General features: G+C 38.8%; 2 protein-coding genes across 2 annotated transcripts; both read left to right on the top strand.

The window, feature by feature from the left end:
* Positions 1-1,322: 1,322 nt before the first annotated feature.
* lamp3 (lysosome associated membrane protein 3) lies at positions 1,323-4,442 on the top strand. Its single transcript, XM_086089579.1, has 7 exons — positions 1,323-1,450; positions 2,900-3,004; positions 3,130-3,212; positions 3,524-3,649; positions 3,754-3,826; positions 3,933-4,103; positions 4,175-4,442. The coding sequence occupies exons 1-7, from the start codon at positions 1,393-1,395 to the stop codon at positions 4,312-4,314; spliced, it is 756 nt and encodes a 251-aa protein (XP_085945705.1). The 5' UTR covers positions 1,323-1,392; the 3' UTR covers positions 4,315-4,442.
* Positions 4,443-5,016: 574 nt separating this feature from the next.
* mccc1 (methylcrotonyl-CoA carboxylase subunit) lies at positions 5,017-14,410 on the top strand. The gene is made up of 19 exons (XM_086090168.1): positions 5,017-5,331; positions 5,735-5,778; positions 6,021-6,160; positions 6,246-6,341; positions 6,656-6,777; positions 6,859-7,006; positions 7,236-7,357; positions 7,438-7,549; positions 9,150-9,231; positions 9,319-9,446; positions 9,519-9,702; positions 9,790-9,899; positions 10,791-11,007; positions 11,075-11,161; positions 11,999-12,048; positions 12,764-12,901; positions 13,202-13,309; positions 13,548-13,619; positions 13,688-14,410. Exons 1-19 carry the CDS (start codon positions 5,276-5,278, stop codon positions 13,817-13,819), a joined length of 2,148 nt encoding a protein of 715 aa, XP_085946294.1. The 5' UTR covers positions 5,017-5,275; the 3' UTR covers positions 13,820-14,410.
* Positions 14,411-14,756: the final 346 nt, after the last annotated feature.

The following is a 14,756-nucleotide window of genomic DNA, read 5'->3' as shown; positions in this document are numbered from 1 at the left end:
CAGACAATCTGTGTGGTGAGTCAATGTTTGCGTGTTTGTTTGACCTGCGCAGTCAAAGTCAGAGAAAGAGACAAGACTTCATCGTGACATCATGAGACAGGCGGCCCCCCCGCAAATCATCAGCGACTTCGGACGAGCGTGCGTGTCTTTCGCTGACACGCACTCTCTTGCTCGTTAATTCATAGTAGCTATAAATGACAGATTATCAAAATATTTCCGTGGGATTTTGTGTTTTAATGCTTCCCCTTTGCACACAGTATGTGCAGGGTTTGTGTGTTTAGCTGGTACTTTGTCCCTGACGACCTTTACCCTCCACCACTTGGATTCATCCAGTGCACTGAACCTCTCATATTTGTTTGTTTGTCTATCTGTTGCTCACCGTGGCATTAAATATAGTGGCTTAAATTACAAAAGCAATCTCTTCATTCAGCATATCAACAATTAAGAACTACAATCAAGCACTGATTGGGGATGTAAAAATATCCAAACATCACAATACGACAAATATATGAACCTCATGATATGGTAATGATCATGATATTGTGGGGAGGATGGCGATATTAACTCATTCACTGCCATTGACGGCTATTGACGTCAAAAATTCATTTGAACTATTTCTATTAGTTTAGTTATTTCCATTTTTTGTAAACAAGAGTATGAAAACCTAGATTTTTTGGGGGGGACATTTAGAACGGATATAACATTTGTGATTAATCGTGAGTTAACTAGTGAAGTCATGTGAATAATTATGATTACAAATTTTAATCGCCTGATGTCCATCATTTTTTTAAATAATCTTGTCTTTTTTTCCTTTTTTTTTTTTAAATAATATTTTTTTTAAATAATCTTTATTTTTATTTTTATTATTATTAAAAATTAGGGGCGTTAGGCGAGTACTATTTTTAATTGTAATTAATCGCATGCCTTCACTAGTTAACTCACGATTAATCACACATTTTATATCTATTCTAATACAATATAAAAAAACACTAGGTTTTGATACTCTTGTTAACAAAAGTGGGAAAAAATGCGAAACTAATAGAAACAGTTCAAATGAATTTTTGACGTCTATAGCCGTCAATGGCAGTGAATGAGTTAATATATCACGATATTGCTGTTATCGTTACATCCTTGATAAAAAAAAAAAACTCCCGATATTGTAAAAATAAAACAAAACATTTTGAGACTACGTAATAACTTCTCAAACGGAGATGTATCGAAGCAGGGCGACACATTGTTCAACCCTTCTGTGACACTTCACTTCCTCTCCAAGAGACTCAATGTGGTTGGCAGAAAAAAAAAGAAGAAAAAAAAAGCTCAACATTTACATGGTGTTAAGCCGGAGGTTGCATCGCCATCCACTAAGCCTGACATTCTCCCATTTGTTTTATCATGCAAGGAGATCATACACGTGGGTGGCATTTGCTTTTCTTGGCTGCTTTCATTCCAGGTATGTTTGCTGACGTTTCAAGGTTTCTTCTCATGCAATACATTCGAGAAGCGTCTCAACGCTGAAACGAAGGTTCACGCGACACTTGGAACATGACTGGTGATTTATTTATTTAGACACACGAAATGTACTTGAAATGTCTTTTCGTTTCAAAGAGATCGTTTCCCTGAAATGAAGGCGCGTTTCAGTGAGCTGTCCGCACTGTCAGTACGGTTCTTGTGGTTTCCTCTCACATTCGTCAACGTTTGCAGTACACTCACCCTTGGTCACAACTGTTATTTTATTTTAAGTTTAAGTTTGTTTTCCAAGGTGTTGATGTGCACGATACAAACTTTCAACAACTTGAATCATTTCCATTTGTAATACGAGTTGTGTTGATGTAACTACTGTAAGCCTGTCACCTTCGGGTTGCGTCATTTTCAGTGCAATTGTATGATATCATTTAAGGAGGAAGTCAACCCCAATTTTTTTGACAATAATATGTTCTATGCAGCCCCTAATATTGCGTTAGTGGAACATGAGTCAAGCAGCAAAATCCAGCCGGCCATCTTGCCACTTGCTGTCGACTGAAGATGGCATCGATGTTGCTCAGGTCTCAGGTGACAACCAATCACAGCGCAGCTTCAGAAAACAGGTGAGCTGCGATTGGTCCTTGCCTGTGCGAGCCCCTGCAAATGGCAAAATGGCTGCCCACTGAGATGGATAAAAACGGCTGGATTTTGCTTGATAATTCATATTCCCAAAATGTTAATGTCATTTTTAGACTATGAATTCTGAATGATATGTTTTCTTAATAGCATCTCAAACGGAGTTCCTCAAGGGTCAATGTCAGGTCCTTGACTATAATATCCCCTTCCTGCTTTTAAGTGACACGTTTATTTGCAGCTTGTTAGTTCATTCTCTGGACAGTTTGTGATTAATCTTGAGTTAACTCGTGAAGTCATGCGATTAATTACGAAAAATCGCTTGACGCCCCTGATTTTTAATAATCGTTTTTTTTTTTTTTAAGTAATTTCTTTTTTTTAAACATTTTTAATAATCTTTTCTTTTTTTTCCTTTTTTTTTTTTTAAAGAAAAGATTATTAAAAATTAGGGCGTCAGGCGATTACAATTTGTAATCATAATTAATTGCATGACTTCACTAGTTAACTCACAATTAATCACAAATTTGATTTCTGTTCTTAATGTACAATTTTGTTTTCTAGATTTTCATACTCTGGTTATCAAAAGTAGAAAAAAAATTTAACCAATAGAAAAAAAATAATAATGACGGCTATAGCCGTTATTGGCAGCGAATGAGTTAATTAGAATTTAGTCACCCCAAAAAAAGAAGAAATTGATCACTTTGATAATTTTAGGGAATTGTTGACTATTGTTCTTCATAATTGATATACAGTACTTTTTATGCCATAATAATTTGTAAGCGTAAACGGTGGGATTCTCACATAGGTGTCCACTTAGTTGGAAAAGATAAATCTGTCTCGGATGCTTCAAGTTTTGGGGCTCACGTCTACTGGCCAGTCTTGCACCCCTCGGAGGTCCTCCCTCTCATAGGTACACACAAACACAACATTACTTCCTTCACAGTTCGCTACGTTTACAAGTATCATATTTGGCACAAATCAGTTTTTTGCACAAAATTGGACCAAGTCTTGTTATCGCGTTTTGCTTTTCTGCAGGAACCTTCACGATGAAAACTCCCGAGGGGCAACTGTGCATCAAAGCTACGCTGGGAGCACAATATATTGTCATCATAAAGAAGGTGACACACTCTTATCACCTCATTGCTGTTATGCATGATTGTGTGTACAAATTTTGTGAGAAAAAAAAGGGAATTTGTGAAATTTCTTATTGTTTTTTCAGACAATTCATTAACTGCGTATTGTTTTTCAGATAAAACAAATAGAGACTTTTTTTTTTTCAGACATTTTGTGCTTGTGCTACCAGGGGAGTAAAATCCCTGACAAGTGACAACTAAACTCCTGAGATCGCTGGGTCATTCAAAAAAAACAAAAAAAACAAAACAATCATGGACAGAATGAGTAAAAAGATATTCTCATTTGAACTATTCAGAAGAGCTGGTTTTTCAACTTGGACCCTGTCAAGGTGATAGTGAGCGGTTCCTGTCACAGGGAATCAGCTGTCTTGTCTCTCGCGCTACCCGATAATGCCGCCAGCCTGAAGTTCACCTTCAAAAAGGTACAGCACGTTCAACACTTTTGCAATTTCAAGCGCAGAACACAGAAATGTATCTGTGACCGGTCCGGGAATTACAAAGTACTATTTGTCTTCTCTTCCTATAGGAAAATAATATGTTCTCTGTCAGCAAGCTGACAGCTTCGGTGTCTCCTCAACCCGTCTGCTTAGGATGTGCAAGTAAGACCAAAAAGAAAGGACACGTGACATTACTTTTACGGATGTTTCTAGCATGTAGACTCAGTTTGTGAGTTTTGTTGTGATCCCTCCCCCTTTTTTTTTTTAGATAAGACTTATTTGGGTTTGGTGTCACACGACAAGCTCTTTGCAGCATCCTATGGTCGAAGCTTTAGGTGCAAATCTGCAAAGGTGCTTCTGATATCTTCAGAGATGAGTATCAAGCTGGTACCTCTCCAGATGCAGGCGTTCAGTGTGCCCGACGGACATTATGGAGACGGTGAATGAACTTCTGTTTGCTCATGTTTTTGTTGTTACTCGAATCATTTACATGTGCTTCGTCTTTTTCAGTGGAGGAGTGTTTGGCTGATTTTAACAAGAGGATCATTCCCATCATCCTTTGGGGCGTCGCAGTTGGCCTTTTGATGATTGCTGTCGTGACCTTCTTATTGGTTAAAGAAAATCGCACTCGTGGCTATGAAAGACTCTGAGCTTGTTCTCAGATTGTTGATGTCATGTCGTATTTTGATGTTGTCTCTCAGGTGAATCTCCTTAAATTATGAATCTAATTTTGTTAGTTTTAAACAAAATTACAGAATAATAAAGACTATCAGATCAATTAATGTGAATGAATGCTGCATTCCAGGGATGGGCAAGCTTTCGTTCTAAGGGGACACATTTGATTTTCAAATATGGGCCATTCATAAATGTGGAAGGAAACAAAACAATTAAATGTATAATGTGTATGTAAACCATTCAAATGTTAATAAAATAGCAGTTAATTCTTTTTTTATGAATTACAAAAATTAAATACAAATATTTATAATTAATAGAATTACAATTAATAAAACTATTGATTTTTTTAATAAACTGATTTTTTTTTTACAGTATTTTAGTATACAGTAATCTTTACTTTATTATTTATAATAAATTTACCAATTACTGTTTGTAATTATTTACATGAAAAAAAAGTACACAATGAAGAAATACATTTAAATTAAAATACATTTTGATTAACTAGGTTTTTGGAGGAAGGGGGGGGGGCAATTCAACAAATATTACAATCGTCTTCTGCAGTACTGTACGCTAGCTGTACCAAATGGCTTGAAATGCTCCCACCTGCTGGTGCTTTGTCATCATTGCAGCATCCACCCGCCTCCATATCAACAAACCTCATTGGTCATTGACACTACGGAGTACGGATCCCTGTAAAGCTAAAAAATAAAACATAGACTTGTTTCTACGTTTACGTTTTTTGTTGTTGTTATTCAGCGCAGAATCGTTATATTTGAGCAAATTACGTGTTTCGTCGTTTGCCTAATTTTAAGTAAAACATTTTGAAACGCGGACAGGGTGTTGTTCGACTGTTTTTGTATATTTTCGCTTCGCCTTTTTCCACGGTGTAAATCAGTGAGCTAGCTAGCTTGCAGACAGTCGTCCAAGCTGACAGCAATGGCTGCAGTCATTTTAAGTTTCCCAACTCTCCACAGTTTAAGGATATTCACGCAGTGAGTAAATGATTTACCTACACGCCGCTGTCTGCAAAATAAAGCCCGCGCTGTGGTGTCTTTCGGTCGTCCTGCTGTTTTTCATCATTAGCTTGCTACCAATCACTTTTGCAAGTCGACTAATGTTAACCGAGCTAACCAGAAGAAAAAGACGAGAATTTACACGAATTTGCTAAGCCTTAATTCAAATTATTATTGGTGTATCATATTTTTTTTTATCGTCTTGTCAAAACTGTGGTAGTGGTTGCAGAGGGGTTTGCCTCTGTTCATATTTGAGCAAGGTTAAATGAGGTAGCAGCAGAGCTGTCAGCTAACGTTGACTAGGATGTTTACAGTACTAACTAAATTAGTTTTGCACCGATTAGCCAACGTTCAATTAATTTTGTGCAAAATCTCTTTCCAGAAAATTGCTATGGACAAAAAGAGGAGTGAGACTTATTTCGGGAGGTGAGAGATAGATGCACAATGCATTTACTATGTTCATGTGATTTTGAAGTGTTTTTGTTTTTCATATACCAAAATCCTCAAACTTATTTTTTTTCTTGGCATGATGGGTTGTTGTGTGTAAAATATTTAAAGAAAAAAAAATGTAATCAAGAGTGGGAAAAGGCTGTAACATAAAATGTGGGAAAAGTCAGCAATTGTATTTAATCAAACTTCACTAAAAGATTTTGTGATGTTGCCGGTAGGCGTGGGAAGGATAGAGAAGGTGCTGATAGCCAACCGAGGGGAGATCGCCTGTCGAGTCATGCGTACAGCAAAGAAGATGGGCGTCCGCTCTGTGGCAGTGTACAGCGATGCTGACAGACATTCGATGCATGTTGCCATGGTGAGCTAGTTCAGTGTTCAACTTTGAAATCAGACCAAAGTTCCTTATTTAAAGTTTATTCTCTGTTGTGTGTGTGTTTCTCTAGGCAGATGAAGCGTACCACATTGGGCCACCTGCTTCCCAGCAGAGTTATCTCAGCATGGAGAAGGTTTTAGAAGTGGCCAAGAAGTCTGGATCACATGTAAGTGGACTTTTCAGCTGTTACTTCACTTCTAGCAACATTGACTACAAAAACTGTCCCTTCATACTAATTGTCGAGCAAAAAATGTCTCATTTATTTTGTACTTTTATTTGTTTATTTACGGATATATATAGGTTTTTTTCCATTCATATTTATTTTATTAAATAATTTTTGAATTCTATTTTTATATTCACTTTTATTCATTTATTTTGTCATTTATTTATTTTTTAATGTTGCCAGTTTTGGTCCTCCATATCCCACAGGGTTCACTTATGCAGTTTTCCTTGTATCTTGCGTTGCTGTTTTCTGTCTAGGCAGTCCACCCTGGTTATGGCTTTCTGTCTGAGAACACAGAGTTTGCAGAGGCTTGCAAACAAAATGGAATCATCTTCATTGGACCACCATCCTCTGCCATCCGAGATATGGGCATTAAGAGGTACGATGAAGACAATTTGCGGTAAAATAGGGAGGCCGGGCCAAGCTCGGTAATAATTGAGCTTCTGTGTTTATTTTTCAGCACATCCAAACACATCATGTCGGCTGCAGGGGTGCCAATCATTGGCGGCTACCATGGCGATGACCAGTCAAATGAGAGACTGCAAGCGGAGGCTGAAAAGATCGGCTACCCTGTGATGATCAAGGCGGTCCGTGGAGGGGGTGGCAAGGTGAGGCGACAAAATAGTATATATTTGAAACTTGACAGGGGGAAAAAAGGTGCCTGTACTCCTCCTGTATTCCTTCTTGATTTTGTTGCCCCGGTGCAATTTTTCCAAACTTGGGGAAACCTGAAACTGACGACACAAGCGTGTCTCCTAGACTACCAAAGTCCCTAAAGCCGTGAAATAAACTCATCAAATTGAAAGCAATAACTCAGACATGTGTTGACATGTTCAGGGGATGCGCATTGCCCAGTCCGAGTCAGACTTCTTGGAACAGTTGGAATCTGCAAGACGAGAAGCCACAAAATCCTTCAACGATGACGTGATGCTGATTGAGAAGTTTGTGGAGGATCCCAGGTAAGAAACAATCCAACTTGATGGACCGATGTTGTGTTGAGTGTGACTTTGGGAATGCGAATGATCGCGTATGCGCGCAGGCACGTTGAGGTTCAGGTGTTTGGCGACATGCACGGCAACGCCGTCTACCTGTTTGAGAGGGACTGCAGCGTACAGAGGAGACATCAGAAGATCATCGAGGAAGCGCCAGGAGTGAGTTTCTACGTTCGGCAAATGCATACATGAGCAAGTCCAAACACAGAATGAGAATAGATCAGCGTTTGAAGGAATGAGCAGTTAGGACCAGGGATTTTGCGGCTCATTAACTCACTTGCTCCCCAAAACGGATAAATACGTTCTATTTTAAATATTAGCGTGCTCCCAAAGACTTATTTATGTTGTTTTTTTTAACTTTTTTTTTTTTTATGCTAGAGCATGCACAAGGCTTTGATGCAGCCTCTGAACTGCAGAGAACCGGCGAAGCAATGGTAGTAATTGCAAAAACGGCCAGCAGGTGGCAGCAGAGTATAAGAGATCAACCAGGGTCATGTTGCAAAAGGTTCTTTCCCCCACTGTCTTAAACACTGGGAAAAAGAGCTTGTTGCAACATGGCCCTGGCTGGCTGATCTCTTATACTTTGCTGCCACCTGCTGGCCGTTTTTTTATTTTATTTTATAACTACCATCACTGCACCGGTTCTCTGCAGTTGAGAAGCTGCATCAAAGCCTTCCAGTATAAAAACGAGTGCTGTCGAAGTTAAAGCGTTAACTGATTAATTAATCCCCCCCAAAAAATCGCATTAATCATAAATTAACGCAGATTAATCGCACTATTAATTTTGACCATAGATTATCCTTTAGCGTGACAGCTACGTTTAAGGTAGCACAGGTTGTGTTTTAGCAATAAACATAATTACATGCATTTAATAAATGTTTGCGTAGCACATTTTGAATATTTGTTCATGTCAAAATATTGGGGTAGTTTTTTTCCATTTTAAATTTTGCAAGTAAATAATTGATTAGAAAAAGGATGAGCGTGTGCAGTGGATACATTTTTTTTGAAGATGTCCTCATAACATTAAATGTCAAACGAATGAACAAATTTCTTGATAAAAAAAGGCTTTTTTAAATTAAGCGATTAATCAAACTTAATTAAACTTAATCAAAATTGTAAGATGTGATTAATCTGATTAAAAAGTTTAATCGTTTGACAGCTCTAATAAAAACATAAAAAATATATAAATATGATTTTGGGAGTGCAGGACAAAGTATTAACTCATTCACTGCCATTGACGGCTATAGATGTCATAAATAATTTTTTTCCCACTTTTGTTAACAAGAGTATGAAAACCTAGATTTTTTTGTACATTTAGAACAGATATAAAATTTGTGATTAATTGTGAGTTAACTAGTGAAGTCATGCAATTAATTACGATCAAAAATTTTAATCACCTGACACCCCTAAGTTTTAATAAAATAAAAAATAATTGTAATTATTTTTTTTCCAATTTTTAATAATCTTTTTTTTTTTTAAAGAAAATATTATAAAAAATTAGGGGCGTCAGGCGATTACCATTTTTAATCGTAATTAATTGCAATTCACTAGTTAACTCACGATTAATCACAAATTTTATATCTGTTCCAATACAAAAAAAAAATCTAGGTTTTCATACTCTTGTTAACAAAAGTGGGAAAAATGTCAAACTAATATAATTTTTTTACGTCTATAGCCGTCAATGGCAGTGAATGAGTTAAAAAAAAAAGTTTGGGGGTGTGCAAAATTATTCATGAATTAATTGTATTTTTTTTTTTAGCCTGGCATCAATGCTGAGGTTCGACGTAAACTTGGTGAAGCGGCCGTGAAAGCAGCTAAAGCTGTCAACTATGTAGGAGCAGGTCAGATTCGCACGCACGTTCGCACGCACGTTCGCACGCACGTTGGCCAATCTGCAACCTTCCATGACACGCGCGTGGCCCACGCAGGCACGGTGGAGTTCATCATGGATGCCCGGCACAACTTCTACTTCATGGAGATGAACACGAGGCTGCAGGTGGAGCACCCCGTCTCCGAGATGATCACCGGCACGGACCTGGTGGAGTGGCAGCTCCGGGTGAGCCGAGCGTTGACCTCTGACCTCTTGAACGTGTCCCAAAGCTCACGTCGGGTTCCATCTGTCCTGCAGGTGGCGGCAGGGGAGCGCCTACCTCTGCTTCAAGATGACATCATGCTCACAGGTCACTCGTTTGAGGCCCGCATCTATGCGGAGGATCCAAACAATGACTTCCTCCCGGGGGCGGGGCCTCTGCTGCATCTCTCCACGCCTCCGCCAGACGGGCACACTCGCATCGAGACTGGAGTCAGACAAGGTGTGAGGAGTTTGCAGTCCAAAGTTCTTTCTGCGTTTCATATCGTCTATGAGCAACATTTGTCATATATTTTGCGTGTGTTTGTAGGAGACGAGGTGTCTGCTCATTATGATCCGATGATAGCGAAGCTTGTGGTGTGGGGGGAGGACCGCCGCGCTGCCTTGAAGAAGCTGCGCTACTGCTTAAGGCAATACAATGTAAGGCATGGAATCCATGGAGATCCGTTTTTTTTGTTTTAACCAAACTTTGATGAGATGGAAATAGTTTTGGAATTCTAATTCAATATTTGTAAATATTAATTAAAACAATTCTGAAGTCAAATAAGTCAGGTCATTCATAAATGTTAGAAAATACTTTTAAATTCATGTAAACAGTAAAATAAACTTTTAAAATAAAAATTTCTAAGGCATATTAAAATAATCGATTCATGATTTTATGAATTGATATCAGGCTCGAAAAAGGGAAATCGATTCGATATCGATTTTTATTTTTTTATTTTTTAACCCAGCCCTATCTAAAATATCAGGTTTTTGGGATATTTTCTTTTTTTGTTTTGAAGTTTAACCTATAAAAGAGTGCACAATATGTATTTTATCAAGCATTTTCATGACCTTTTAAAAAAAAAATCCACCTGTTGTTGAACTCTTAATTGATAAATATTACTAAATATAACACATATTACATTATTATTATGAAATCCTGATGGGCTATCAAAAAAATTGATTAAAATTATTTAGTAAATTTCTTGACCATTGTAATAATAATAATAATAATAATAATACATTTTATTTGACATCAAACCTCAAAGTGCTACAGTGAGTAAACATAAAACCAATTAAAAAAAAATTTGTTATGTAATCTTGGCAACTGAAAATGGTTACATCAATTAATTATGATTCCGTTACTGACTTGGTCCCTAACACATCATCAGAAAATAGGCAAAAAAATAAATAACCATCAAGAACCACCACCAGAAATAACCATCAATTAATTTGGTAATCAATTAATTGTCAAATAATCGATCAGTCGTTCTATAAAAACGAACAGCACGCCATTTGTGTCGATCGTGTCTGCTGTTCTTCCGTCAGATCGTAGGTCTGAGCACCAACATCGACTTCCTGCTGAGCCTGTCGGGCCACCCGCAGTTTGAGGCGGGCAACGTCAGCACCAGCTTCATCCCTCAGCACTACGCCGATCTCTTCCCCGCGCCGGAAACTCCCTCCGGGGCCACCGTCTGCCAGGCGGCCCTCGGGTTGCTGCTCCACGAGAGGAAAAGCACAGAGGACTTCACTGGCACCTCCGCAGGTGAGGAGATCGATCGATCGTTTGAAGGGAAAAGATCCGTCAGTGCGTGTGCGTTTGTGCCCGCCAGATCCTTTCTCGCCATTTGGCTCCAGTAGCGGCTGGAGGCTGAACACGCACTTGCACAGGAACATGACGCTGCAGCTGGGAGATACGAGTAAGTAGTTCGCACCCTGTGCTAAGGTGGGAAGGTGGCTTTGTGAATTCACTCAAGTGTTTATGAAATGTAGGGATGGACCGATATATCGTCCGGACCGATTAGCGGTGCCGATATTTGGCATTTTGGCAAATATCAGCATCTGCCTTTTTTTATTTTAACGAATAAAAGACGATAACCTGATCGGTGAATGCTTGCAAACGTAGCAAATTTAGGGTTTTCATCAGGATTTGTAAGTTGTCAGTTTTTACTTGTCGCAAAGATATTTCGAACATTTTCAGACAATTTTTCATTTGTCGATCAGTGAGATATAGGGAACTTTAATTGATGGATTTATTTCAATTTCCACTTTATAAAATGTGTGATTAATCGTGAGTTAACTATTGAAGTCATGCGATTAATTACAATAAAAAATTGTAATCGCCTGACGCGACTTAAAGATAACTAAAAATTCGGGGCGTCGGGAGATTGAAATTGTTATCATAATTAATCGCATGACTTCACCAGTTAACTCACAATTAATCACAAATTTTATATCTGTTCTTGTTAACAAAAGAAAAAAAAATTTAACTAATAGAAAGAGTTCAAATGAATTTGTGACGTCTTTAGCCTAAATGGCAGTGAATGAGTTAATTTTGACGCTAGCATTTTCTCTTTTACTGCAAATGAAATATCGGTTATCGGTCTCCTTGACTACTACTAATCAATATCGGAATCGACCTTGAAAAAAATGTGCCACCACGTGCCATTGTCCGCCCACTTGTGCTTATTTGTTTCACCTTCGCTTTTTATAGCCATGACAGTCCTTTACAAAAACGATTCTTATTTGCTTTTTAGAGGTCGACGTGATCATCACATACAACAAAGATGGAAGCTACACAATGCAGGTGAGCCACATTTTAACAGGTCCTTATCAAAATTACCTGTCACTATTGAATTTAGGGGTGTGCCAAAAAATTGATTCTCATAAGAATCGTGATTCTTATTTAGTATGATTCAGAATCGATTTTAAATGTCCCAAAATCGATTTTATTTTATACTGTCTGTATGTGCCTTTATTTGGAGGGCTGTTCATGTTGTACCCGGTTTGGCCACTGAGGGGCAGTGTGGTTCCACGCGGTCTGATACACTGTTAAGTTGTAGCCTCATTAGAAAGTAGAAGGAAAAAGTCTCGATCAAGTTATTCTAATAAAAGTTGTTTTTTTTCAGCGTGGAGCCGTTCTTTTGAGTGATAAAAGTGCCGCGAGTAGCGCGCTAATTAGCATTAGCGAGTCAGACTGGAGCAGATCATTACAATTCCTTGCACATTTATAGATTGAAGCAAACATCATTGTCAATCAAATCATTTTGAATAAAAAAAGCGTTCGTATCCAAAAATCTATTCTGAATCGAATCGCAGACCCAAAAATCGGAATCGAATCGAACCGTGAGACATTCAAAGATTCCCACCCCTAATTGAATTACTCCATTACAAAAATAGTTGATTCAATGTGATCATCAATTAGATGTCAATTCATTTTGATACCTCTGATCAAAATGTTTAAAATCAAAGCAATGTGATTTAAAAAAATAAAATAAAAAATGTGTGTTGGGTGCATCCAGTTGGGCGAGGAGGAGTTTGATGTGACGGGGGCGCTGGAGAAAGAGGGCGGGGCTTCCTTTCTGCACTGTTCCGTCAATGGCGTCAAGTCTCGACCCAAACTGGTGATCCTGGACAACAGCGTTCATCTCTTCTCCATGGTCAGTGGAAAACATTTTGAGCGCATTTTTCCATACCCTACTCATTCAATGGCAGCCATTTTGGAAGATTTTGACATTTTAAAGTCCCACAGGATATTGTGTTCAATGATTATATATTCGCTCCCCCACTTAACCGCATTGAAAAAACATGATTGACGAGTTTTCCTGCCAATGGCATGGAACATTAAGTGCCGTCATTGTCACTGTATTTGAAATATTGTGGACATTGTGACCCCTTTTCTCAAAAGACAGTCCACATTGTCCCATGACGGACGTTAACAGTTATGTTGTCGTGTGCAGGAGGGGAGCGCTGACGTGTCCGTTCCGGTTCCAAAGTATCTGGCCGCTGTGAGCGGATCGGCCGCTCAGGGCGGCGCCGTGGCCCCCATGACTGGAACCATCGAGAAGGTGACTTCATCTCGTCCTCACCCTCGCCAGGCCTGGTTACGATCGACTGCCGCCGGGATGGAAATCGGCGGCGTTGTTATCACCTTGTTTAATGTCGAGACTTGATAGAAAATGAAAATAGTCTTTTTTTTTTTTTTTTTATGTAACAAAATTGAATGAAAAAAACAATCACACAGCAAGTGACGGTACAAGACAAAATGGCTGCCCAATGGACTGACAATGTCTTGTTTTGCGTCAGGTGCTGGTGAAGGCGGGCGACAAAGTCAACGTCGGTGACCCACTGATGGTCATGATTGCCATGAAGATGGAGGTGAGACAAACGTAAACACACTTTTCGAACGGAGGTAGTAACGTGTGACTGCTTGAATGTGTCACCAGCACATCATTCGGGCACCCAAATCGGGGGTGATCGGAAAAGTCTTCTTCAGCGAGGGCTCTCAGGCCAATCGACACGCCCCATTGGTGGAACTGGAAGAAGAGGGCGGGGCCGACGAGGAGGCTGCCCAGTAGTTCAGCGTAAACCCACAGTCTCGAATGGTTGAGACTGGAGCTCAAAATGGAGGTTTTTGGAGGGATTCAAGTTGAAATGCTAACATCATCACGAGACTGGCCTTTACACTTTGCTGCCTTTATTACTTCTTTGAGTCGTTGTAATTTGCTGTCTGGCTAATTGTGGCTGCACCGTGGTTCGTTTGGAAGAACATCCACGTCGTTCGTCTCTATCTGACCACAAGTGACCAATTAGCAGAATGCTGGCAGAACTTCACACTAATAGAAATAGTTACTGATGAGGGTGGGAGATTTTTTTGAGAGATCAATTGTTTTTTGCAGATTCTACATTATGGTTGGTACCTTGTTTCAAAACCTGTATTGAAGCCTATTCCATGAATGCAAATGAACCTTGTGTCAAACAATCCCCAGACTCAATGTGTGACTTTTTTATTGTATTTTTAAAATATAATAGAACTTTATCCTGGCACTCCAGAATTTTAAGGCTAAATGTTTAATAGGTTTTTAGCTTGTTTTTGATTAGTTTTAAAAGCAAAGAGTACACATTGGCTCATCTTTACTGTTACTAATAAATTAGACGTATGTAAAGTGTACTGTGGTCTTGTGTTTGAATCATTATAACTTCACTGTTTTTTTATGTACAATTAATACCTTTAAAATGTCATCACAGTTTCTCAGGAAACAGGTAACGACCAATCACGGCTCATCTTTTTTCTGGGTTCGGTTCACTGATCTGAGTATATGACTGGATAGCCGATAGGCCAAGACTTTTGAAGCCGCGAGGCCGCCATATTGCTCCTCCCAAGAAACGTTTCTCGGCATAGGATCCTTACAGTGACGTGCGGTTTGGCTTTTTCTATTTATTTTAATTATTTCTTTCATTTCAGAAAGCCTACACTACCTATAGGTTTTAAAGTGACAACATTTGGGGATTTCC

The sequence above is a fragment of the Leptonotus elevatus genome, chromosome 11 (assembly GCF_054856555.1).
Source record: "Leptonotus elevatus isolate MCC_2025b chromosome 11, RoL_Lele_1.0, whole genome shotgun sequence".
Taxonomy (NCBI): domain Eukaryota; kingdom Metazoa; phylum Chordata; class Actinopteri; order Syngnathiformes; family Syngnathidae; genus Leptonotus; species Leptonotus elevatus.
Note: the sequence above shows the minus strand (reverse complement) of the source record. Positions and strands in the feature narration are given on the sequence as shown.